Source organism: Amblyomma americanum, chromosome 3 (assembly GCF_052857255.1).
Source record: "Amblyomma americanum isolate KBUSLIRL-KWMA chromosome 3, ASM5285725v1, whole genome shotgun sequence".
NCBI classification, from domain to species: domain Eukaryota; kingdom Metazoa; phylum Arthropoda; class Arachnida; order Ixodida; family Ixodidae; genus Amblyomma; species Amblyomma americanum.
The window spans coordinates 101,552,207-101,578,969 of NC_135499.1; the positions used below are offsets into that span (position 1 = coordinate 101,552,207).

The 26,763-nt window shown below is 47.5% G+C and overlaps 1 protein-coding gene across 1 annotated transcript in view; it reads left to right on the forward strand.

Annotated features, from left to right (window-relative positions):
- The first annotated feature begins 4,092 nt into the window (after nucleotides 1–4,092).
- LOC144124747 (neural cell adhesion molecule 2-like) overlaps nucleotides 4,093–26,763 on the forward strand; it is a 170,010-nt gene continuing 147,339 nt past the window's right edge. Inside the window, exon 1 of the mRNA XM_077657611.1 lies at nucleotides 4,093–4,660. Coding sequence (XP_077513737.1) covers nucleotides 4,516–4,660 — 145 coding nt within the window. The 5' untranslated portion in view covers nucleotides 4,093–4,515. The remainder of the gene's footprint in view (nucleotides 4,661–26,763) is intronic.

Genomic DNA, 26,763 nt, shown 5'->3' on the forward strand with positions numbered 1-26,763 from the left:
TATCGTCTGCGTAGGCGGATATTGAAACAGTCTTCGGTAGTTGTTTGAAAAGGCCAATGAGCACGAGATTGAACAACGTTGGACTGAGCACTCCTCCCTGAGGAACACCACAAGCAACATGATGATCTGCTGTGTCACCTTCAAGAGTCTCCATGCAGACTGTCCGGTTTGTCAAATAGCTTGCAATCCAATTGTGTAGACGTCCGCCTATACCACATTCTTATAGTGCATTTAGTACTGCATCATGCTGAACATTATCGAATGCGCCCTTTATGTCGAGGAAAAGAGCAGCAGTCAACCTGTGACGGCGTTTTTCATGTTCTACCGTTGACACGAGATCAATTACACTGTCGATGGCAGACCGGCCTTTGCGGAAACCCGTCATTGTGGAAGGGTATAGCCCATGTTTTTCAAGGAACCATTCTAGACGGGTTAGCACCATACGCTCCATCGTCTTGCCAATACAACTTGCCAGAGCTACTGGTCTGTAGGATGTTAATGTGAGTGGCGATTTCCCTGGTTTGAGCAAGGCCACAATGCGGCTTCTTTTCCACTGCTGTGGTACAGTGGCAGAGGCCCAAGAGTGGTTGAACAATGTTAAGAGGGCTTCCATTACCTGTGGGCCTAGATGACGAAGCGCATTGTATGTTATTCCATCAGGTCCTGGGGATGAAGGATGCGTGCAAGCAGAAAGAGCTGCTTCAAGAACAACAGGATTCACGAACAAGCAGAAAGAAGGTGGGTGCCAGCACAGAAGCGGACATGAGACGAAGACCGCGCTTACTACCCCGAACTATAATACTTTGACTCGTCGGCCGGTCACACGGCGGCTCATTGGCGTGCCGCACACTGGTTAGTTGGTGTGCCAGATAAACCGGATGGCGCGAATCACTTTTTAGCTGGCGTTGGAGCTCACAGAGGCTTTGATGGTCATCTAGGATCTTTTTCAACGGCAGCTTTTAGCGCGGCAATTGCTTTGATTGCGGTTTCGTCACCTCCTGCAGAGAGCAGGTGACGGTTGGGAGCAGAAGAAGGGGAGGGAAGGAGTAAAACGTACTATTCTTTCCCAGTCACCGCTCATTCACCTCCAGCCCATGCCTTCCTATTCTGCAGCAGTGCGCGGTCCGTACCAATCCGTGCTGGGAGGCTGGCCAGCCTCTTTCTGGGCTTTCTCTCTCTCAGATGCGGTGGAAAAGCTTGCGAAGACAGGCTCGTCTCGCACTCAAGATTTAGCAGGTTGATGCCTCGTGAAGGCTCGCAGAAGCTGGGACACTGCTGACTCAGCGTCAGGACCCACCAGTGCGTGCCGGGCAAGCGTCAAGGCTGGTTCACATGCAAGCGAAACGCTCGCGAATCCCTCCGCCGCGGCGCACGCTCCCTCGCTCGAGCGGCGGCGGCGGCTCCAGCGGAGGGAGCGGCCAGGTTCGGCCAAATCGGAAACTCTCCGCGGCGGATCGCGGCAGAACCGCTTTTGAACCAATGACGGCCCGGCGCTACCACGTGACCAGAGTTTGTATGCCACACGTACGAACTTTTGATAAAAAAAGAATTATAATAAGTGCTGTTGAATGCTTTAAAACACAAGCTAAAATAGCAGAATAAATGACCAGATAATGATTATATATTACGCCTTGTGGTGTTTGAAGACCACCAAAACTGGTTGCAAGCGCATATCTTTTGCCAACAACATTGGTTTTCGCAGCGGTGGAAAACGCGCAGAGGCGACGCATGTGAAAATAATGCTCGCGAAACGCATCGCAGCGCCGCGGCACTGTTCGCTCAATCGCCGAATCCCTTGCATGTGCACCAGCCTTATGAAAGCAAAGCGTTACAGGCAAGAGCAAACCGAAGAAGCTCCAGTTCCGGGAACCTGGTAGCGGGTGTCCTGCATGTGATAGCCCCTGGTTCCGGAATGACTATGCACGGCAGGCGCTTTCTATTGCCGGACTCACCAAATTGAATTCTAGAACCAGATGCAGATCAAATTATCGTCGAATTGCCCTTGCGGTAGGGTAGGGTCAATTTTTCTTATTACGTGTTCAAACAGTCACAGCACCGCGTTGGGAGAAATGGTTACCCATGACATCCAGTCGCGACGGCTTTATAATGAATGCCAAATACGGCAGACGCTAGTGGGAGAAGATTTCAATTCTCGCTGGACGAGCCTAGCCTAACTAAAGTAATACGTGTGACTGCAGCATGGCGTTTATTAAAGCTGATTTGTAGCTTTTGAAAGTAGAGAAGCGTTGCGTTGCGCTTTGCTCTAATTCCAGCGCGAAGTTTTTCCTTGTGTACAAATAGGTGCTCCTGCTGGCGCGAGCCAAGTGCAGGCTAAAACTGTAATGCTTTTCTTGTGGGTTTTTGAAGAAGAAAGTCCTCACGTGAAAATTGCTCCTTAAGATGCACAAAAATCTGTGAGCTCGAGTAGATTTGTGCGTCAGTAATCGGCACTTATGTTCTTCAGGGCAACAGAGGTCATCCTCGTGAACGCTTACATGTGAACTTCCAAAAATAACCTTTAAGGATTTTGTTATGCCCAGAATATTTAGACTTTAGGAGAGTGTAACACTGCAGTTTGAAATATTACAAGACGTGGGGAAGTAAATGTTTTGAGCAAGACGTCCTTGTTCTCATTTGGTGACGGTTCGCACAACCCGATGCAGGAGATGACTCTGCACTCAAGGAAGTGAAATGAAAATTGTTTTTCAGGAAAAGAAATGATGCATTGATTGCCTCACATATCTCGATGGACACCCGAACCGCGCCGTAAGGGAAGGGATATAAGAAGGAGCGAAAAAAAGCAAGAGGTACCGAGGACTGCGATTCGATTTTTGGTATCCAAAACGAAGAGAAAATCTGAAACCAATAAGCACAAATTCCAGCACGAGAACGACAGGGTAAATGGGCAGTTTAATATTTTGATCGCCTTGGTGTTAAGGACACGCGAATGTTCAAAATTTGAGAACAGCGAATAGAACATCACCAGCCGTGGTGGCTCAGTGGTTAGGGCGCTCGTCTATTGAGCCGGAGTTCCCGGGTTCGTACCCGACCGCGGCGGCTGCATTTTTATGGATGCAAAACGCCGAGGCGCCCGTGTGCTGTGCGATGTCAGTGCACGTTAAAGATCCCCAGGTGGCCGAAATTATTCCGGAGCCCTCCACTATGGCACCTCTCTTCCTTTCTTATTTCACTCCCTCTTTTATCCCTTCCATTACGGCGCGGTTCAGGTGTCCAACGATATATGAGACAGATACTGCGCCATTTCTTTTCCCCAAAAAACAATTATTATTATTTTTTTTATTAAGATATAAAGAGGCGCAAGGAACCAAATTATGAATTTCCATTGATGAATTTAGGTAGCCGTGGCGGCCTAAACAAATATAAGCTATGACTTTGTCACGCGCGAAGCCCTTGCATCCATACTTGGCATTCATTATTTTTAAATCACCTACTCGCTTTTATTCTTTGTAGTACCTCTTCCGTTTTTTCCGCACAGGGTAGAAAGCGGGTGCAATATTTTCGTTAACCTCGGCAAAGGTGCTTCTTCACCCTCTGTTTCTTGGAGCCGCAAAAGAGGTATTTATTTCCGAACCAGAAGTCACAATATCAGGCGGTTAAATTTGGAGATCCCACAAAGAGCAGCAACCGAGTGCCGCAGAGCCTGTATTTATCGCGCAACGGCCGCATGCCTACACACTGGAGCAGCGCGTCGCCTCCGCCGAGCCCGCACTGTCGGCGCGCCAGGTATGCTGCGCAGCTTCACTCTGGGCGCCCAAGTCCGACGCTCCGCCCGCGGCTGCGCGCGCGGCGCCGACCGCCGTCCGCTGGGTGGAGTCCCGACCGGCGAGAGGCGGCGCGAAGCCGGCGGGGGGTCCCGCGACGCGGTTGTGCGCGCTCCCCTCCTCGTCGTCACCGAAAAACTCGGGACAAATCTTCTCTTCCCGGACACCCCGCGCTTTCGGGCCGAACGGACCTCCGCGCACGGGGGAGCTAGGGAAGTGGCGGGCGAGGAGTGGGGTGACGCCGGCGCCAGCCGCAGTGCGGCGCCGCCGTCGCGGTCCGGCGGAGGGAAGGGCAGCCTTTATAGAGTTCTTCCGGTGGGGCGCGCCGTTTTTACCGGTCGCCCGCTTCGGACACGAACTCGGCGGCGGCGGCGCACGGTTTGAAAGGCCGAGTTTAGCCGCGAGTTTCGCGCGGTCCAAGCCGCCTAGCAGGTACGGGAATCGACGCTAACGTTGGCGTCGCGCTTTCTTCGACACCTACTCTACCTTTCTTTCGGGGCCTGTCCCTACCAACGGCGGACGCTGGCCGGCGCCAGTCTTCGCGGCCCGGTAATGAAACAGCACGTGCGCTGCTGCTTCTGCAGAGAGGTCCGGACAAACTTCGCGAGCGAACATCAGTACGCAGTGATGTTGGTAAACTAGGGAAGAGAAAGGAAAAAGACAAGGAACATTCGATAAAGCGCGAGTGAAGACGCGGTACCGGTGGTGCGAGCTTAACGAACTTGTTGGAATCATGGCGGCGGGTCTGCTCAACCATCCTGGCAGCAGCAGGAACTCGGACATGCTGAACACTCCTGTCCGAAGCTTTGTGTTTTTCTTGGCGTTGCTGTGGGCGCCGTTCCATAGGGGTGCCAGTGCGCAGTACCTACAACCACAAGGTGAGTGAGTCAAAACAATTCCTGGTTAACTTTTTTTCATAGCATGTTAAATACGTTGAGCTGCCCTAGAACTCATCTTTTGATTAAAAATATAGAACAACGGAAATGCAGGAAGCTTAACAAGACGATGCCCAGTAGGCTACCTTCCTGTGGGGAAGGGAACACGGAAAAAAAACGATAGAAAGAGTAGTCAAGAAATGAGTTATTTGGTTGTATGGCCTAAAAACTTAAGGATGTTCCGAAAGCCAAAAGTAAGTCTTGATGCAGATGTGAAGGAGCACGTTACTAAATAATTCTTTTCATCGGAAAGCCGTTCAACATTTTACTGCGTTAACTGGAGGAGGCGGATTTAAGAAGCGAATAACCATATAAATTTCTGTCGTATCATGGCTACCTGCGGTGACTTGAATAAATGGGCGCGTTGCCCAAATCAAAAGTGTATACTTTGTGGGCCCTTAATAAACTCCGCTGGAGCGTTTTCCGATTTCTGCTCCCCAATTGAGACGGGAATAAAGTTAAAGCATAATACATTACTTTATACACTTTAAATGTGACCGGGAGGTTCAAAGACTGTTCTCGCTAAACGTATACAGCTGTAATAAATCTTTCAATGAACTCCGCAGTAAGGTGCGTAGAAACCTACAGATGATATTTGGTACTTTTTTACGTACAAGAACTATGCCGAGAGAGACACCTACGGAGAGTACGTATAAGGCGAGAAGGAATGCAAGTCTGTAACAGCAAGGTCTCCAACATTACTGACGCTCATTGTGGGCTGAATACGCAAACGCATTTTGGGAACGGTTTATGTGTTGTTTTAGCACACACACACACACACAAAAAGTAACGGATCTCTGAAAATTGTATTGCTGTCCATTGAGCACAGAAACAGAAGGTGTGTCATATATTTCACCTGCCTAGGACTGCGGCTATCTGAAATTTAGGAGCACGTAGAGACGACATCGCCAAAGAGGATTCAACTATGCGGAAATGTTTTTTGGTGCTTTTTTGTCCTAAATTGCATTATATGGGCGTTTTTGTATTTATCGTTCATTAACATGCGTCTGCAGCGGTTTGGGTTCAACCCGCGACTCCTGTATGGCCATCAGGGCGCCAGCCACTGAGCTGTTAATACGTGTCTATTTGAAAATGCCTTGTAATTCTGTAGTACCCACTTCATGCCGAATTGTTTCTGCCGCTTCACTCCCACCCTCGTCCTTCTAGTTGTGGATGCAGTCGTCCATTTCTCGAATCCTCTTCATTCGCGATTTTACACTGTATTTTTTCTGTACACTCCAATCCTGACATAATGGATATTCAATAGTATAGAGATGAAGCGAAACGACAAAGTCGTATCGCTCAAGTTTCCACCTATCCAGTCCTGTTTAAAATTAGCGTAAAGCATTCTCGCTACATAAGCATTGTTCTTCAATAAGTCATACTCTGCCACTCTTTGAAAAAAAAGCTGCAGTTCGTAACAAGTCTCATGCGCAATGCTACCCGACGTCTAAGTGCTGCTTGCAAATGGCTAGAAAAAAAAAATGTTGTAAGCTAACACCAAAAACCAGGACGTATACACGACGTCCAGTGCTGATGTAACGAAGCGCGTCATTCTTTTCGCTCAAAAAAGTAGGCGAGCGCATAAGCGGCGTGATCCGACAGGCATTCGCAATCGACTGCCTAACAGGGGGAAGCGCGGGACGACAGGAACGAGTAGCGACTCTTAAAAACAAGCCCTGCGAGCTATGGACTCGATGAGTTATGTTTCTGAGCGAGCGCTGTTTATCCTGGCTATCTGAAGGCAATCTGCATACAGGCGCAGATTGCTTCTTTTTTTTCTTCCTCCTTTACCTTTGCTTTGAACCGTATCAAAGGTGGACGACGGCACAGCGCTCGTTAAATCGATGGCCTTGTGTGGCGTCCTGTCGCGTGGTTTCGATTAAACGGTTGCCTGAATCGAAAAAGCGCATTCGGGAAGCTCCGCGGTGAAGAAGGGGACCCGAGGGAAGCGTGTACTGTGCCCCTTAGAAACGCTACGAAGACACGTGTCATTGGAAAGCAAGGACAAGCGATTGAAACAGCGATGCGTGGAAGCGATGAAGACGAATGGCCCCGCTTTCGCCTGAGCATTAAGGCTAGGCACAACTACCCGGCCTTGTCGGCGAGGTTCAGGAAATGTGGGCGAATCTCTTCGCACTGGAGTTACGCCGCAAGCAGATGTTTTACACGCGATCTTTGCAAACACCCTGTATTGGCTACCGGACTTTATCGCATGATGGAAAAAGAGAAACGTTTCGAATGTCTAACGCCGGAACAAGTTGTGAGAAGTTCTCTGACAGACGTCTACTACGAAGGGGAGTCACGTTGGGAAACCGCTGAGCGTTTTCTGCAAAACTGTTCAAACCACAGGACTGTGGCCAAGTAGGGGTAGTTTCGAATTTGTGGCCTGCTGCTGGCCTCAAGTGATAGAAGCTAACTGGAAGGCACTGTCTCGACGTGATTTTGTAAATATAACGAGTCGTCACTTGCAGAATCGGACTGTTTCTTTGTTTCTGTTTCTTGTGACTGTTTCTTCTGCGTAGAACGTGCAACAGAAAACACGCCACTGCTCTCAATTTTTTTAGAACAGTGACAAGTTCACTTATTGTGATATCACGCTGTCACATAAGTAATTAGTCCAAAACGTGTAGACATAAAAAACACAAAACCACCTCCTTTTCTGTAACTGTCTGCTGTAAAAGGAGACGTCATACACAGCAGCGCTAACTTCGCGAAAGTACTGACAGATGCAGGCAACAGACCCCGCGCAGAAACTGCCATCTCCCACTAAGTAATAAGCGTTCATTACGTCATCAGCAGGTAAAAAGTTGTCCTCACGTCGCATCTCATAAAAACTGTCACCTCTAAATTTATGGAATTCGCCTCAATGTGTCATACGTTAAAGGAAGGCATAGTTCCGTAGTTTCGCATAAATTGAGCTTTTTTCTTGCTTTTTTTGAAAATTGGTGCCGTATGTACGTCATTTGGAGTGGCCACTGAAGCTGTTGCCTACCATTTTAGTGTTAGTTCTTGATAGATTTAACCTAAGGTTTGTTTTTGCGGCATTGTATTCGCTTGTGCAGCTTACTCGAAACGCTCGAAATGAAGGAATGTGGAAAGGCCGGGCTCTGTGCGGAGACTTCATTCGTCGCATTATTCTTCTTCGGAATAAGGTTTTCGCTTTTACTCTTCCTGCTACTTTATGAGTTTCCGAGGCACTAACAAAAATATAATTTAGTTTTACATCACTTTTTGCACCCGGAAAATTTAAGCTATGGGAAAGTTAACATGAAAAGGCACAGGCATGGCACTGATAACAGAGTCGCCTGCTTTTCGTTCTGTTTTAACACCAGCAGCTGAGAAATACACTTCATAAACCTCGCTCATTGCGCCATGCGTTAAAAAAAAGAAATAAAGGAAGAAATAAATTGTTAGGCACACAGATGAATGTATACTGAACAAGAAAATAAATTATTAAAGTTAGTTGAGTGATGAAGTCAGCATTGAAAGACAGTGGTGAACATTTTATGCGATTTTTCTGAGGGTGCGGCATAGAAAAAAAAGGAATTTTAGGCCACGAGATCCACCGATGAAAGCGTCTACTTTCTGGTCGCATTAGAAGAAAGCAAGCTCTGAGAATATATAGCCGCCATTCGTCGGTGTTTAACATATATGCATATTAAAGTTACCTCATTAATTTTTTTCTTTTTTTGGCGATCAATGCATACTGTCTCGGTGGCAATAAAACCCCCTCGTTTGTCAGAAAAGGAAAAGACATTGCCGAATATATCGTTTCGTCGGCCGCGTAAAGCGAATTTTACATGGCGGCACTAAAAGCGAGATGCCGCTGAACCTGGGGTCAAGGTTCACTAATGGTCTTCGATTCAAGCAAAGCGATGACTCCCTTCGACCACCAGCTTCCTTGACGTGAGTACACGACCGTAAATGTTTTGCCACTGTCACGGATGGCAATTGGTTCAATCGTTGCTCGCATTCGCAGAATTACAGTTTTGTTAAAATGGTCGAATCGCACATTTCCTTTCACTTTTACGCATGTGACGCTTCTCCATCACTTCAGGTTCAGGATTGGCCCTGGCCGTTACCTTGGCGCTTTTGACGGCCAGTTGTGTCATAGAACTACTGAAGATCTCACCAGCTTTGGATGTAGATAAACGTCGTCAACAGAATTAAAACCCTGCCTGTTCCTGAAAACAAAATGCAATAACCGGGGAAAAAAACTACGGAGAATGTTTATACATTAGAATCAGTGCGAAAGCACGGATATGTCCTACGTAGAAGACTACGATGAGTGGGCAGAGCCGAGAACGGAGCCATATTAACCTTGAGGATATAATCAGCATCATCTTCGTCTAGCACCAGGCCAGCTGCGGACACGTTAGAAATGGTTTTCTCGGGTCAGGGACACTGGATTAGTGCCACATAGAAAGCGACGAATAGCGGGCTGTGCCGAGGGACGGAGCGCTCGTCCTGGACGAACAGACCACGGACGATCTTGCGCGGGGTTGGTAACCATCATATTACTGCTTACGCACTAATCGTTGTTGCACTGCCTACTGTTATTTTGTTAGCCGATATTCAGACACCTATAAAACTGTATGACACTGGACAACGCTACCGCAGCTAGCTTCTTGTGCGGCCAGACGGCACAGAATTTGTTGATGCGACCCTTTGCAGGGCGCCTGTAGAGAGGCGCACATACTATTTTCTCATGTGTTCTGTCTTCCTGCGCTGGAAAGGTCGTCTCTACAAAGCCTCGTCACGTGCAAATGCCGGATACTCTGCCTCCGCTTTTGCAACTTTAATGGTTCTGGGTTTGTTTTTGTCGACTCGCGGCCGAAGCAGAATTCTTTTCTCATCAAGAATCAAGAATGGTTCAGTTCCGAACAAGACTTCGTTTTTTATCTCCATGTGAGAAACATTTGGTGAGCCTAAGCAAGGCTAAGTTAGCACAGGAGCCGACATAGAACATATTTTATGAATCATTTCGCTCTATATTCGCAACAAATAAATGCATTTTGCACTGCCCATCTAACAAGTTGTGCCTAAAAGTAGATGATTGACCGTGTACCAAACTATTGTAACACGTATTTCTAGAACCCTCTGACTAGAACATTGGTGAAGACTAGCATTGTGAAGTGTTTCGATCATCTTCTTCGCACCGCTGATAGTGATAGACTGTCGACGTGCGCCATCTAGACGAACACGTAATCAGACCCATTGCAAAGATTGAGTTCAGTTGTAATATGATATAGTTTTGGTGGTTTATCTGAAGCGCTGTCGACGTCGGGCACTGCGAGGGAACAGTACTTTGGAAAGCCTCTCAACTCTTGGAAGGCATATGGCTCAGGCCATTAAATTTACGGTTGGTTCACGCCTTGTGAACAGTGAAAATCGGCTAGTGTTTTGTTTGTAGGAAAGCCACTGGCGGACAAACCTCGTTACCTGTGAATGCAGAGAGCGTTGTCCACGAGAAGAAAACTACGAAAAACAAAGGTGAGGATAGCCTCCTCTCCGTCCATAACACATTCTTAAAGTTTGTTCCGAACTCGTTTGCTGTCGAGCAGAAACCATACGCGCCTTGGTTTTAGGAAAGGCCGACTGCGTATTTATGCGGACACGCTCTTGTTGAAGTGTTATGTTAAGTACGATATTCAGGTTTTGATATAACAACTGAATGCAATTAGCGTTGGTTCTGCATCTTAATTTTTATATTTGAATGAACAGCCTGAAACGTTACGCATTCAGGAAGGCAAAGCTGGCTGTGGGGAAGGAAGCTCATGCCGATTCGCTCTTTGGAGTGCGCTGCGAGCTTTTCGATTTGACTGAGCCGCATTTAATTGTGTGGCTTAAAATAAGACAGGCTGGTCACACATTTAGCCACCAGCATGGTACACTGGGAAATTATAATATGAGTTTTTTTTTTTTCGTCTCCATTTACCGTGAATGACAGCAATTTGTGGATCGAAGTCGTTCACCGCGGACATTTAAGGAGAGGTTTCAAATTGATTATGCGTTATAGGTGCCGGTCAGGGCACGCAAAAAGGGCCTCCATGCCCCGCAACAGTCAGAAGGTCAGGGAATCAAACCAGTTAGTGGCAACCTGCTTTTTGGCAAATGTGGACCACCGTTCACAAAATTATTGCGACATGAAATCCGAGCTTGTTTAGGAGTGTAGGCCACAAACTCGCGCCATAGTCGCCTCACAGTAGGTCGTCGTTTACACACCACGCCTATGGAGGCCAGCGGGAGGAAAGTTGTAATTTAAATAGATGGGAAGGCAGGCTGCAGGACGTCAGCCGGGGCGGACCACGCCACCGCAGCGTGGACGGTGACGCTGACAGTGAGCCAGAGAGAGAAGGGAGGCTGCGGTCTAAGCAAAAAGACGATTTATACGCATTACCTGCGCATACCCGACGCGGCGAGACAATGGGACGTATGGTCCCGGGGCCGTTCTAGATAAAGGGAAAAATTATCGCTCGAGCAGGGCGCGCGATTTATCGTCTCCCTAGGCATCAGTTTGGCCGGATGGTGTCATCGATTCTGTAAACCACAGAGGCACTCTGTGTCGTTAGCGGAAAGGGGAGGCAGGAAGGGGCGAGCACGGGAGACAGAAACGTATTTATGGCGAATGCATTCGTTATGGTTTGTCCGCGCTGGGCGGAACGCTGGTTCCCTGTGTTGCAACCTGCGTGCCGTGGGTCGGTCTTTTGATGCTCGGCACAGTGCGGATCTGGCGACAGAGTTATACGGCGGTTTCGACGTCACTGATCACGCTTGCGCTCGCACAAAGCTGCATGTTTTATTCGCTGAAGGTCAAGTGTCGACACTAGTGCCGGGGCGTATGCAGAAGTGTAGGCAGTGTCTGTCTGCCTGCGCATCGGTCTGATTAATTCACAGTGTCCGGAGCAGTGGTTGCTCCACTGCGCCTAGCTGACAGCGCGACGGTGGTAATTCCGAGAACAGATCTTCCCATCAGAATGAGAGATTGGACAGAAAGGGAAAGGGAAACGTAGTGGAGGGACGGAATAGAATAGAGTAGTGTGGCGGGATTAAGCAATTTGGAGGCTTAGTTGTCCACAGCTGGCTAAGCGAAGGAGTAACTGCAGATCACCGTCGAAAGTGTTTGGTCCCCTAGTAGACTTGACGCGGCTAATAACAGTGACAAAGAGCAGCGATGAGCTCTAACACTTTAACGGAATAGCGAACAGGAGCACCACATGAAAAAAAAAAGAGATGAGCTTCAGGATTATTGCTTTTCTGCAACGCTGTCGAGTTTAGTGAGAGCTCAATGGTAAGATACAAGTGCGAGTATCTTGCAGATTAGTAAGTACCGGCACTGCTAAGTATATGCAGATATAATAGTGTAGGAAATTGGCGGCAGGTGTAATGCGTATCAGGCTGAAAACTTTGGAATAAGGAATTTGGAACGTTGGCACGCTTGGTATTTTTGAAGCGCTTGCGCTTGCCCTGCTGCAAAGTTAAGCCTACGCGAGGTAACGCTTCGAAAAAACTTCCCTGAGTACCTGACTATAAAGGTCTATAAAATTTATGTATTTAATATTAGAGCGAACGCACTATACCGAAGGGCAAACCACGAGCAAGATCTTGCAATGCATTTGGGTTTGCGTCAAGAGCATTGCAACGGCGACATAGGCACTTGTGAAATAAATAAATAAACAAACAAACAAATAAATAAATAAATATTGTCGCGACTGGGAGTCAATACCACGGCGGCGCGAACAGATCACCTTCGCTGGCCAATGCACGAGAGTGCTATGCTGTTGCCGTAGCAGATCACGCCTCGTGTTAAACTGCAACACAATCTCTCGCTGTGTGCATTGCGCATCGAGATCATCGTCTTCATCAACTTCATCTGCGGCGCGAACAGATCAGAACAACTTAACCTCGATCAGAGCTTAACTTGTGTCTAATCTCGTCGCCAGGCGAGCCGATGACCCAGCTAAGCAAAATCCTGAGCCAGTCAGTCTAAACCCGCGTTCCCGTACTTTTACTCTGGTTAACTACCTTAAAACCACACCATTTTTTGTTTAAAGTAGAAGGGCTGAAGTTCTTTCGCCTAGTTCTTTCGCCAGCTTCTTTCGCCATTTTTGGCCATATGCAGTATTATGTATCACACTTAAATTACAACGTGCCAGCAGATATCGATGTATCGATAATTGAGAAAAAATCAACGAAGTCAAAGAGGTGCCATCGGAAGTGAATGGTAGCACATATGTAGACTTTCTACATTGTTTTTATTAAAACTGAACCTCTCAATAAATCCTGAATTAAGAGCATATGCCTGAAACATTTGTTCCTGCGCAAAAGGTGAAAAACTTAAGCCTGTTTTCATAAATGTCCTTCGACACTTGGTCTCGTTACACGTTAAGACGTCCGCTGTTCTGTTCCGAGTGCTTGAACGGCGTTGTCTGGTTCGCGTTGCTAATATTCTTCATTGGCAGTGGAGCATGATTTAGTTTTCTTAAATATGAGTAAGAACCGATGGTCCAAAGTAAAGCGTATGCAAGATAGTACCTTCACGTGCAGGCGAGAACGCCTTGGAGAATGGACGAACAGACTGAAGTGCAGCTGAAACCAATTCTTTATGGGCTGGCTTGCGCCTACAAAACCTGAATAAATACGCAGCGGTGATAGCAACAACGTGCTTGGTGGTCGTTGAAGAAAATATTTACGACGGCTCTTGGCTGCATTCAGTCCATGACGAAGAACTTTCGAGATAAGCGCGGCAACCGCCAACAACAATCTGGAATAACGTAGAGGGTAATCATTCCAGATAAATCTGGTTGTATCTCGCTTTACAAAGTCATGAAGCTGCGTGCCGGGGGCTTTGAGCATCAACAAGCAATCATTACGACGCTTCGCCCCATTACACTGTTTCGGGCCTCCAGTCACTCTCAAAATACATCAGCGTACTCTGTATTGTGCCCAGCAACTGTGTGGAGAACTTGCGCATTTACACTTACAACAATAATGACAGAAAAAAAATGTGGTAGGGTTTCAACGTATTTAAACGTAGTAGACGTGCGAAAGCTTGTGCTTAGCCTGGTTGGCTCATGGTTTTGCTTTTCGGGGTCGTCAGTACATCTGGCGACGATGTTAGTTCGATAGTAGTATTAGTCGATGAAGACGTAGACCTGAAATGCACAGCGCGAGAGTATGTTGCAGTGGCATTTAGTTCATTCATTTAGTTCTTTATTTATGATCACACAGTTAGTTAAAGATCAAGTTCGAGCGGTGAAACGGCTTTTGCAGCTTTGTTCGTGATGTAGTGCTTTCGCTCTAAAAGGCAGCGTTTATGATGGCACCACGATCGGGTGCTCCGCTTGTAAAACGCTTTAGCATACCTTCACCACGAGTCTCCAGCGTCAACTTCGTGTTAAGGTGGGTGACCAGCGGGTGCATTCGGTATCTACTGTCGGTAGCAGCTGCCGCGCCACATTGGATGCCAAGACTATACCGATATCTCGAGACGGTATCCAGGGCAGCCTGAACATGCCCGATCAGGGGCCCCTACTAGCTTATGATGAAGAATTGCAAGTAAGTGTTAGCGAGCGTCGTTTTCATTTTGTGGGTGTTTTAAGTTTTGTTTTAGGATCTCTTTTTTTTTAGATCGAGGTGGGAGAATATTTTTCTTTTCGGAAGTCGGCAGGTGAGAATCCGTGGCGTACGCGCTAGGACCCGAAGTAGGGTGCCCGAATCCAAAGAGACTGTCGTAGCGCGGCTCTTCCCAACAATTCTTAGAACCGAAGCAGATGCACTTGTGCGTCTCTTATGCTGGTGTTTGCGTATTTTTTGTGGGTGTCTGATTGTTTCAGAGTGAGTGAGTGACAACTCTGGCATTAGCCAGAGTACCGCCTGTGTGGCCCAAAGCCGGGTGTTCAATCGGGTAAGAAACAACGTTGTGTTTAACGAGGTCAGTGTACATTCTGTAAATATATAAGTTTCCTTCTTGAAACTGCATTTTGTATTTTATCTTCCTATTATTGTAAGGGACACTTGACACAGTAACACTGGGACAACATAAAAGACTGCGCTCCGACAAGATAGCTGACTTGTGCACGGCCACGCACACATCGACTTCCATCACCAACGCGGAGACCCGACGCCCTCAACTAAAAGAAGGTTAAAGTAACGTGCGCTGTGGGGAGCGCAGGGCGTAGACTACGGCAAAGCTACCAACACAGCGGGTTGCACCTTGTCTTAGTAAGCGTTCATGAGAACCACATGGACAATGTCAGTCGGCGCCGCCTTGGTAATGATCTTTGTTCCCGCGGTAAAACTTCTTAGGCAACGTCACTAAGACGCCGAACTACCTCGCATGCAGGGAAGTAGCGGCGGAGAAACTTTTCAGAGGTCCCGCAACGGTACAAGGGTTCCATACCCACACAGAATCACTGTCTCATACCGGACGTTTCAGAGTCGGAGGTTGCAGTGACCGGCGTAGAGGTATTGCTGGTGTTGAATTCGGCAGCTTGCGAGCTGGCGGGCTTCTTCAGCTAGTTGGACAAACGTGTCGACGAGAGCATTGGTATCGGTGTCGTCATCGCCGTGACCAGTGGGTAGCATAGCATCCACCCTCTATAGTAGTCACACGACGCCCGTAGGAGAAGTTCGAAAGGGGTAAGACGTGTAGTCTCCTGCTCGGCGGTATTGTAGGCAAAGGTTGCATACGAGAGAGCTTCGTCCCACCTGCAATGTTCGACATCAACATTCGTCCCGCCTGCGATGTTCAACATCGACATACATAGCTAGCGTGTCTGCGAGAATCCGGTTGAAGCGTTCCTTTAGTCCGTTTGTTTGCGGATGATAATCGTGGTCTTCCTGTGGCTGATGTTGGTTAGCTTGCCGTGGTCCGTGATGACGACCGATGGTGCACAGTAACGAAAGACTACGGATTTTACAAAAACCGAGCCAATTTTGTAGCAGTAGCACAGGGAAGCGGCTGTATCTCAGCTTACCGCGTTTAGTGAACAATCTATTTGTTCCCAGAGGACGACTGTAGGAATGGGCCCAGCAGATCTACGAACACTTATTGAAAAGGTGCTGTAGGCTGCGGTAGGAGCTAGAGAAGCCCTGAAGGTTTTATGGATGGCGTCTTTCATCGCTAGCAGTCGTGGCATGTCTTCGCATAGTGCTGGTCTGAAGAGAGAAACTTCTTTGAATATTCTTCTCACGAATGCTTGCGAATGTTCGGGTGACGCTCTAATGGTCGGCCCAAGGCCCGTCGTGGTAGGTGTGCACGATTTCTGGATGGAGTTCAGATGGCACAAGATAAACATTCCTCTACAAGGTATGCATAAGCTATTTCGAATGAGCTAGTAAATGTTGCAAGATAAAACAGCTGCATCGAGGTAAAGAAAATGTGCAGGTAGGATAGCGCCTGCTCTGTCTTTTATGTTCACGTCTTGCGCGATGTGCGCTGCTGTTATTTTTCATGGCTTTTGGGGAGAGATTGAATGTGTCTATGAAGTGGTTCTTGAGGAGAGTGACTCTCTTTCTCTGAAGTGACGGAGACGTACAGCAAAAAAGCCAAATGATTGTGAAAAAATACTAGCCGAGTCAACCTGAAGAGCAATTACTTGACAGTGCCGAGAAAAATTTCTGGACAGACAGAGCAAAAAAAGCACTTATTCCACTCGAGTACAGCGTGCATTCTATAATCCATTGTGAATTGCTGCGAGTCGTACACACCTCCATAATAGAAGCCACGTGACTCGAACGCGCCTTTGCAGTCGATGCAAATTTTTCTGGACCCTTACTGTATATTCCGCACTTTTGTTTTCTCAAGACCAAACAAGGCGCTCTGATTCAAGATAAAAACGACTTGAACCTTCTTCCGGGCTCAGAAAAAAAAAAGCATTTCTGAGAGCCGAGAGTTGCTGACATCACGATAGGTTTGAGATTTCGTTCTGTTTTTACACTGTCGCACGACCATCGCTACCATAGTGGTCCTCCCTGGAGTGAATTGTTAAAACCCTTTCCACGTTTCAACTTGCACTGTGTGCTCTGCGAGGCTCGTAAGCTGCACCAACAGTGTGTTGCCACTAATGGCCCTTACTTTGTTTTTAGACAGCCGGTGTTGGATCCTAGCAGTCGATGGTTCAACCCTCCGATCTATTATTTCTGTAATGTTGTGTCTACTCATCAAAATACATACATACCATACCATACCATACCATACACTACAGTACCATGCCATACCATACCATGCCATACCAAACCATATCGTACAGTACCGTACCATACCATACAGTACCGTACCGCACCATATCATATCATAATGTACCGTACAGTACTATACCGTACCATACCACACAGTACCATACCATACAGTTCCATACAGTACGACCATACCATACCACTTATCTGATGACTGCTGTAGGACGGATGGCGCTGACCTTAAATATTTCGTTGCTGAAGAAAGCGGAGACCATCTCTCAGGCTGTGTGTATCAACAAGGTAGGTTAACTCTACACCTGAAAGTTTACCACCCAGCAATAATCCACGCGACAGTTAACGGACTGACACGCTTATGTGCGTGTTCTCCACGTCCAGGGGAGCTACGCGCGCGTGCGTGTGTCACGGCCGGAAGAACACACTGCAGCGTGTTTCCAGGAACAATGTCCGTTCGATTCAACGTGGACGTAACGATAGCGTTGCCGTTTCGTACGAGCTTGGCACCCGCACGAAAATCAGTGTCAACAAACGCTCCGGTGCCCGTGGTAGCGGCAACGACGGGTTTTAAACATTGCCGCCGTCGCGGTGATGGATGCGGTGACAGGGAGGGGACGTGTTCCTGTTTTCACCTTTGACGTGAAGTGAGAAAAGAAAAAGTCGTTCTCGTGAAATTGAAAGCCTGAGCCGCCTACATGTGCAAGGGGAGGGGCGGCAATGAATTGCCGTCACGAATTCTGATGATTCATGTGGCAACGAAAAAAAAACAGTATTAAGAATACTGAAAAGGTAAACATTTTGAAATGATTAAAAAAAATTCCAGAAAGAAAGACAAGGTGCTTTCATAAAAAAAATTGCCATGAAAAGCAACTTAGGGCAAAATTTGAACAACCATTTCTACATGACTTTCGGTACCTTTTCTCGATGAGCACCAGCCACTCAACGTGCCGAAGAACAGCTTCACTTTTCTTTTGTTAATTGCCACGAGGAAAAATTGCAATAGAGGCATGGCTAGCGGAAGGAAAAGCTTAGCTTTGTTTCACTCTGTGTTTTATCAGTGAAGATATGCACTGGAATGTCACATGTGGCGTGCACATAGCTGCAAGACCGCATTTCCCACAAAAGTTGAACTTAAGCAAAAAAGAGCAATTATGAACAAAATATGCTCAGAAACTGCGGTTTACGTTGGAAGAGAGCAAACATGACCAGTAGCTGGGGAAGCTGAAAAAAATTGCAACGCCCAAGCGACATTGTAAATTTTTGAGGGCGCCACTGCTGCGCCGGTATTATTACGGACGAGTCCGTGAGTAAAGCAGAAAGTTTGTCGAGTTGGCGATTCATGATCAGCAGTGTAGCAGACTGACACAGAAGAGACACACAGTGCTACCGCTGGTATCCTGTTTGTGCCGAGTGAAATAAATAAATAATTAAACATTCGAGAGTGAGATTCGAACTCGCGGCGGCGCGAACCGACCAGCTGCGTTGTCCGCCTTCGCAAGAGCATTCGGCAATCTCTGCATCCAAACATGCCTAGTGTTAAACTGCAACACAGTGTTGCGCTGCACATTGCACATAATCTTCATCAGCTAATACAACTACCAAACTATTATTCGCGCTTTGAGCTAAGGGGTGGTAGTGAAAGAGAGATGTGCGCTTCATGCGCTGGCGGGGACGACGTTGTGGCAGAAACACGACAGTAGAGCAATACGCGTTGGCGCTGACAACATTGATGCATTAAAGCGGCACTGAAGCTTAGGCCACCGGCGTACATGGGGTAAACTGGCATTGGCGACGAAAGAGTTCTAGACGCGCACAATTGGCACTCTGGGTCAGTGGATACCTCATTCCCGCTTTCAGGTGCATTGCTGTGTTCTCCAACTGCAAAACATTGTGATTTCGCATGATATTTTGTGCTCAGCAATGCTAAACCGCCAGCCATTTTTTTTGTCCCCCTGCTACCAGTGTGATAGAACATACCGCAGTGCTCCTACTGCTTCGGCCGTTGGTAGTACTGGTGGCACAAGTGATGCTACCTCTAATCTGCAAATTCTTCTAGATCACAGACCAAAGCTCAATTACTAATTATATGTGTGGTACTAGTACAAGTACTACAATCATTCCTACTAGCGGCACCACCAATAGTACTATTCAGCTATTAGCAGTGGTACCGGTGCTACAGTACTATTACAACTGCTGATTATTGTCAGTACTAACCGCGTCACCGGCGATGCTGTTGCTTTTAAAATTTCTGTTATCTTTACCTATACTAGCACCAATGCTTCTATGATCGTAAGCTATCACTGCGAAACAGTCACCGAATTGTGGCAGGCGACTGTCGTTGCAGAAAACCGGCATACATCCCATCCGCGCCAGCAATCAGGAAACGGCCCCGGCCAGCACGCGCCAGTCGTCGTTGTCGCCCGGCGCTGCGAGTCCGGCTGGCTGAGTCGCAGTGGCGTTCGTTTTTCTCTCCTCGTTTGCCGCATGGATTGGTGCGTGTGTGTCCAGCGGTGCTCGAGTTGGGTGGGAAGGAGCGAGGGACGGGAAGGCACGACTCAGCCGCGTCCCCGGTCACGTCCACGCTAAATATCCTCTGAAAAATGAATGAACCCGATGCGTGGGCCGGCCCCGCGCGCCGACGGTCCGAGAGTTTGCCCCCCTCCCCCGGCCGCTACGGCGGAACCAGCAGCAAGAAGTGACCGCCGCAGGAGTGGCAACACAGGCGAACGAGAGCCATCCGGTCGTGACGAGGTCCGTTCGCGGCAATTAAACAGATCAAAGGGGGGACTCTCCGCGGTCGGACTGTCGACAGCCGCTCCCGGAACCGGAGAGGCCGCGCCGCTGCCCTGCGCGCAATGCACGTTCCACTCAGGGCGACTCTCCGGCGCAACGCCGCACTGAATGGCCGGCCTTGATTCTGAGGAGTCAAGAATCAATTTTTTTTAATAGACGCGCAAAACAATGAAGCTTACTCGCAACGTCTCAAAGTGCACAGCGCTGGTAAAAATTCACAGGGACATCTAAATATCTTGTGTGTTGGCGATGCAATACCATTAGGAGCCTTTGATGCCTTTAGCGGAAGTAACATCACTCTCGGTCTGGCGCCTTCGCTTCCATCCAGCCAATGGCGAATATTATGACCAGCGACACATTTTTTTCCTCCTATGAGGACTTTAATCCTGGAGCACTAATAAATGACAGGAAAGATTAAATTGAAAACATGAAAATTTGCCAGATCACAAACAGCAGAGCGATGAAGGAGACATTTCATGAGGAAGAAGACGTAAGATTAAATGCCTCAAGCAGCCATCCCCACTTGTATTGAACTACACCCGCGGGGTGTCGGGGCTGTCGCAAGATCATAAGATGAAAGAGAGGTCTCGCATTCTGGTAGTGAAACAATCACGCACAGAAGAACATTTTCTCTCTTTGATCGGATTTCAGCTCAAACCAAGCTGTCTGACTTGAGTATCTTTAATGTATTGGAGCCCTGCACGTAAAAATTCGGATAACCTTGACAACAAAGTTTTCTCATACCAGCCGTTATGATCGCTTCTAATTTTTTTTTTCATGAGATCAGCTCATCTATTCGACCACATATACTCACGTAGGTTCTTGTGCGCATTTTAATGTTAATTCTTGCCGCGGGGGACCTAGCCACTGGTGCCGGGAAACGTTCGGAAATGCATGCCTTTAGTAACGAGGCTGTTTTCATGCGCTTCATTGCTCCTTAACTAACTTTGGACCCGCTTGTTCTCGCTGGCCACTGAGTAGGTGCACGGTCAAAGGGAAATAAAAAAAAAACACATCAAGAAACCTCATTGCTTAAAGTGTTGGCAGTGAGATAACATTCAAAGCTGTTGATGTCTTTGCCTATGTGACTTGTGGGGCTTGTGGGAACCAGGTTGATCATATCGTGAAATGCTCTTCACGAGCTCTTCCCGTGCACGGCTGGCACATGCAGACTTCACACAAACGTAACTTTCGGTCTGGTGACGTCACTTCTGTCCTGCCAATGGGCAGTCTCCGGTCTGAGCACGTCCCTGCCAGGATGGTGACGCCACGTACTTCCAGCCAATCGGCTTTCTCCGCTCTGGTTACAGCACTGATGACGTCACTGCTTATTAGCTAATGATTTTTCTGGGAGACGCCGGATGCTAGAAGCCTGCGCTTTGCTCCGGTGAGACTTTCATGCATTCGCATAAAATGAAAATTACTTAAAATTTTTGAGAATGACATAAAGACCACTTATATCATTGAAAGGAAAAAAAAACACTATATGTGCTCTTTGGTTCGTTCTAGCGATGCCTCTATGTAAAATTTACGATATTCGCAGCCAGGAAACAATTGTAGTCTATCTCGACGCCGATGACGGCGGCCAGCATGCTGTGCTTTCCGAGACCACCTCTTTTAGGACGGCTCACATATACTGCTTACCGCACTCTGAACCAGTCTTAGGTATTGTAGAGGTTTAAGCCGGTGTTTGTCCACTTTCTTTTTTGTCGTTAGGGAAATGTTTCGCCACTTCCTCGCGTTTGCTTGCAGCTGCGCTATGCTGCCGTTGTTGATACGCCCAACCATTCATTACTATACTGGTTCCAGATTTCCAAGATGCCTTCTGGCTCCGCGTAGCCTAGCCCAATAGACGGCTTGCAGCCATACTGCTGCCGAGAGCGTGGAAGTGCGAGACGATTCTACCAGACTCGGATTGACCAATGACAATGATAACGATTTATTTCCTTCTCCCTTTGAGTCCCTGCGGTAGGCGTGGCCACCTGAGCTTTCACGCAATGAAAACCAGACCTATTATATCAGCACCACTTGTTCTCAACGGGACAGCCCGAATTATAACGAATTGTGCGCACAGTCTTATACCCCTGTCACACGGGCATTTCGAGGGCCCTCGAACCGATAGTCTATCGACTCAAAGGCGATCGAGCGCTGCTACACGGGCAGTTTCAATGGCGATCGAGTCAATAGCCTATCGAGTCAACGGAGCAGCACGGAACTCTATCCAGATATGCAACGCGTTCTTGGCTTAACCAAGCTAAGCCTGGCCATTTTTCTCGTTTACTCTTGCAAGTATCATTAGGATGGAAGTTCGATTTAGTTTCAGCGTTGGTCCGAACGTCAACGTCGTCGCTATTTCGAGGTGACGTTGGACTCAGATTGCCGACACCGGGAGAGAGATGTAATGTTTTCCAAAAATGAGACTCTGAAGCGTGCACCCTACATTCCACTTCATTAAGAAAATTACTCCAGAAAAATTGTCTTCGAACCTACATGTTTTTATAGATATAATTTTCTCTAAACATAACGAATACTTTCTACAACAAGAGTAGTGCTCTAATACGTGTGATTTTATTTTTTGTAGCAACGTCACATCAAAATGAACAAACTCTCGACTTTAATTTTGCACTTGACATGACAAGCGAACGCTTGCATAAACCATCAACTTTCTATTTGCTAAATATCTCTTTTTTACCATATTTTTATGCCCAGAAACGCTAACGTTGGCATCTAAATTATGTCTCGTGGGAATCATTTCTCGGTAGCGCTTTAAACCAAAGTAGAGCTTGACATTTTATGTGTGCATCATTCATTATCTTAGACGCCATCGCAAAGCATTCTGGATCAATTTCGATCGGCTCATGATTGGACACTTTGACAAAATTATAAGCATGAAAGTTGCTTTCTAATTTGCTTCATTGAAGGTATGGCTTATGCCTTATTTTTTCGCTCAACGCGGCTGTGTCCAAGAACCAAGCACATCACTGAGAAAGAATTCGCAAACGCTTAGCGTTGCAACAACTCTCTCTGCGGTCGTGGAGAAGGTTCATGTGATTCCTTTGCAGTACTCGCACCACTCACAGAGACAAAAAGAAAAAAACATTCGTTTATCTTGCTGACTGTGTCTTCCGGCGAAACGTGATATACAAAGAGAAAGCGATCAGGTATTTACGCGATCGCGTAGGATGACCGTCAGTGACCGCTGTCCAGGTCGTTTCATATCGGCAAGTCGGTAAGTCTGGCATCGGGCTCGCGCCAACTGCACCTTTCCTTCCATTCACTCTGCGTTCACGTGCTCTGGTGATCTGCTCTCTTTCGATTGTCATTGCTCGTAAAAAGAAAGAAAATAGATTAAAAAAACTCTGAGCATATGTGCCTTTCTATGGGGCGAAGTGAGGGCAATACAGCGCCGTTTCTAAGTCGACCATAATTCTCCTGGCAATCATGCGCGGTGCAGCACCCCACACATTTTCCTATATCCTGTATTTGTACATAGTGTTTATTGCCGTCCAACCACTACCCTTTCTTACTATCGCTCCCTTCTTTCTTTCCCTCTAGCCGTAGCTCAGGTGCTTCAGGCTTCGATGGCAGACGCCGCGGCTAGCCACATCTTTTCCTTCCATTCTTGTTTTTATTATTAAATAGCCGCTAACAACATAACGTAAAGGCCTTAGATCAAATTACTGCTATTCTTTTGTATAGACAGCATCGGATGGAGGTGTCCTCGATAAACTGCCTAATTATCAAATGCGCATTGCTGTTCCGTGCGGCGATAACGCTGCTCGAGTCTCCGGAGTGCGGACACATACTGTTGATTGGAAGAACTTCGGTACTAAAGACATGGGGAATGATGGATCGTTAGGTGCGCCGCGAAGTTGGTTTTAACGCAGACGCCTGAATTATAGGCCCCTTATAGAAGGCGAACGTTACGTTAGAATAGTTAGTAGCGACTCGCACGCGCCGCAGCACGCGTACTAACCACCGAGTGGTTCCTGTCCTTTTAGGTCAAAGCACTTTTTTGACGCCATGCAGAACAACCGAACCGGCATGACAAATCTACGCGGAAACGTCTGCATTAAGGTACTTTAATTTCTGGTCAAATCATATGGCCAATTTAACGATGTGGAGGGCATACCGTACTCAAGATCAAACTATTAAGAGCGCCGCTGACATTGAATACTTTGCCGCAGTACTGCAATACTAGCGACAAGACACGCTTTACAGGGGACAATTTGTGTTTAAAGACGCAGACAGGCGAATTGACTGCATAACCTCGACCCTCAGCGTCGACCGCCGTTAGTAACGCTGCATCTTGATGCCGTCCGTCAGGCTCCCTGAAGCTTGGACTAAAACTCACCTGACAGCTCAGTGTAGCGTGTCCTTACAATACAAACAGAAAACAGTGCCTTGAATGATGATATAGGTATGCCCGTCTGGGTTAATTTTGGTTGATTGTTCGAGAAGCAGTTAAGAATAGTTTAACCTTTATTCCCGGAGTGCACCCGGTCTGGAACGAAGCCTTGAGTCATGCTCTTCAGGGTTGAAAATGGTTTCCAATATGGTACCACCTGACGTCATCCACAAAGGGCGCAGACTTCTCGAGTGCGGAGGCGGCTGAACCGGATCAGGAGATTGCCGCGCCGGCAAAGACCATTCGCATAAGGGCACGTGGTAAGGGCGACGTCCATGAATAGAAGCCCACTTGTCCGCTGAATACGAGAGCAGCGCCCGTCTAGCGTCGGCACCGAGAGAGGACAGGGGTCGAGCCAACTCTTTGTCAGCCCCACCTGGCGGGAGAGCGTCCCGCATTCAGGTGCGTGGAACAGCCGCGTGCTGATTGGTTTGGCGAGGACCGTGTGAAAACACCCGCCCCTGTGCGCCACCGTCTAAACCCGAGAGATGACCCCGGGCCCGAGCCACTCACAAAAGGACCTGCACTTCCAAAGGACTCGCGAGCGGTGCCAGGAGCGCGTCAGCTGGATAGCGAGGCCCTGTCTGCATGCACTTAGGCTCGGCCGACGCTCGCGACCAGGAATTGAAAACTTTGTGCGTTTACAACGTTGGCTCACGCTCCGGGGATGCTTTTGTTATGGGTTTTGTCCATAAGTGCTTTGTCCTTCGTGCTTTGCCAGTTATAGCACGGTTGTGAGTTTAAGAACTTGTAGGCGCAACTTTTCACGGAGGTGTATGCGAGAAATCGCCGCGTGCACACGGTTTTCACCACATGATCTTTATTAGCTGTACTTCGTTGTTGACACTGCTTGTGGCGAAATGGCAAAGTGGCATGTTTTTTCTATGCGCTGTGAATGCCTTCATATATTACTTTTAATGCTTTAGTGCATCAGTTTCATTCAGTTTAATTGTCAACATTTTAAATTCAGTATTCGGTTTAATTTCTGTGGTTATTTTTGCTATTCAGTTTTAATGATTTCGTATTTGATTTCTGCTTATTATCTTTTGAATATTATCGCTGTGGAATTTCAGTCGCGTCTGTTGTCTTCAGATTTCCTTTATTCCTTCCTATGTGAACTGAATACTTTTTATTCTCGTCATTTTGTCCACTGAAATGTAGATTTGCGTTCATAGAGCTGTGTCGAAATCAAGAGAAAGGAATAAGCTTGGGCAGGGCAAGTAATGCGAAGGCATGATAACCACGGGCTCTCAAGGGTAATGGAGTGGACTCAAAGAAAAGGAAAGCGTAGCAGGGAACGGCAGAAGTATAGGTGGGCGGATGAGATTAAGAAGTTTTCGGGGATACGGTGGCCGCACCTGGCAAAGGACAGGGTTAATTGGAAAGACTTGAGAGAGGTCTTTGCCCTGCTGTGGGTGGAGTCAGGCTCATGATGATGATGATTACACGTTTCGTTTCACTTTGCAACACCTTATCGAGGGTGCGATATCAATATGTGGCTCTTGGACCTACGTCTTAAGTATTTTTGTTGATTGTATTATGTATTACGACTCATATGAATAAACTACCAGTGAAACATGTTGTGAAGTTTGCATATTTGCCGAAATTTGCAGCGAAGTGAGCTGCGCATAAGAATAATTCCACTGGCACAAAATGTAATGCCACGAACTCGTAACTACTCTTCTAATCACATATATGCAGTTAGGAAATGTTCCATTTTTCATCTTTTTCTGAAGACCATTGGAAATTGGCTGTTCATATCGGTCGGAGAAAATGCATCAAAAGAAATACGTGGAGCATCTACACCGGTTAAGATGCGTAGAAGCAAGTTAACCTGAGCACATGCATTTGTAAAACTTATTTCTAATTTCCGAAACAACGCTAAAGCTCGTTTCTCGCAAATTGTGCTGAAAAAGAAACGATTAATCTAAACCGGGCTGCGTGAAGGATAGCCTTAAAACTTAAGCTCACGCTTGGTGCAGGAGACAGCATGTTTTTTTTTACGCGCGCCTCCTTTTGCCGGCCTGGTTCGCCGTCCCACTGCGCTCAATTTGTTGCTCGCCATCGCTAAAACACGCCGGAGTCCCGATAGTTTCCTGATAACCACGCCATGAGCAGTGACGCGGCTGGCAAAAACCAAAAACACGGCTTGCTCTTCGCTGTGTAAAAGATTCATGCTCTCAACCAGCCGTCTCGACGCCACACCGCAGCTAAGCGAGCACTTTTTTCCCTCAGTCGGTTTTTCCTCGACCGCTGTAACACAACGAAAAAAAAACTGCCCCCCCCCCTCCTTTCTGTCTCGTTCGACCCGGGGCCCCGAAACCCCGCACTCGAAGCAGCCCCCCAACAGCGAGGGAATACGGGGCAGGTGCATTCCATTTGGGAAATGATGTATGCGCCAGCGACTGCGAACCGACACCCAGCGGCGGCCCGAGAGAGTTTCGCGCGGAATAATTTTGACACTCTCTCGATTCTCGATTTGACACTCTCGGCTCCCTTCCCCGGCGAGTCCTCCTCCGCCTCCTCCCTTTTTAAGTCCCGTCTGTATGCGCGCTCGCGTTTCTGTCTGCGTTGCCGCTTACTCCGACTCGGTCTGCGTGCTATAGTGCGGTTAGAATGCGCATTTTGTTGTGTTTTCCCCCTTCAG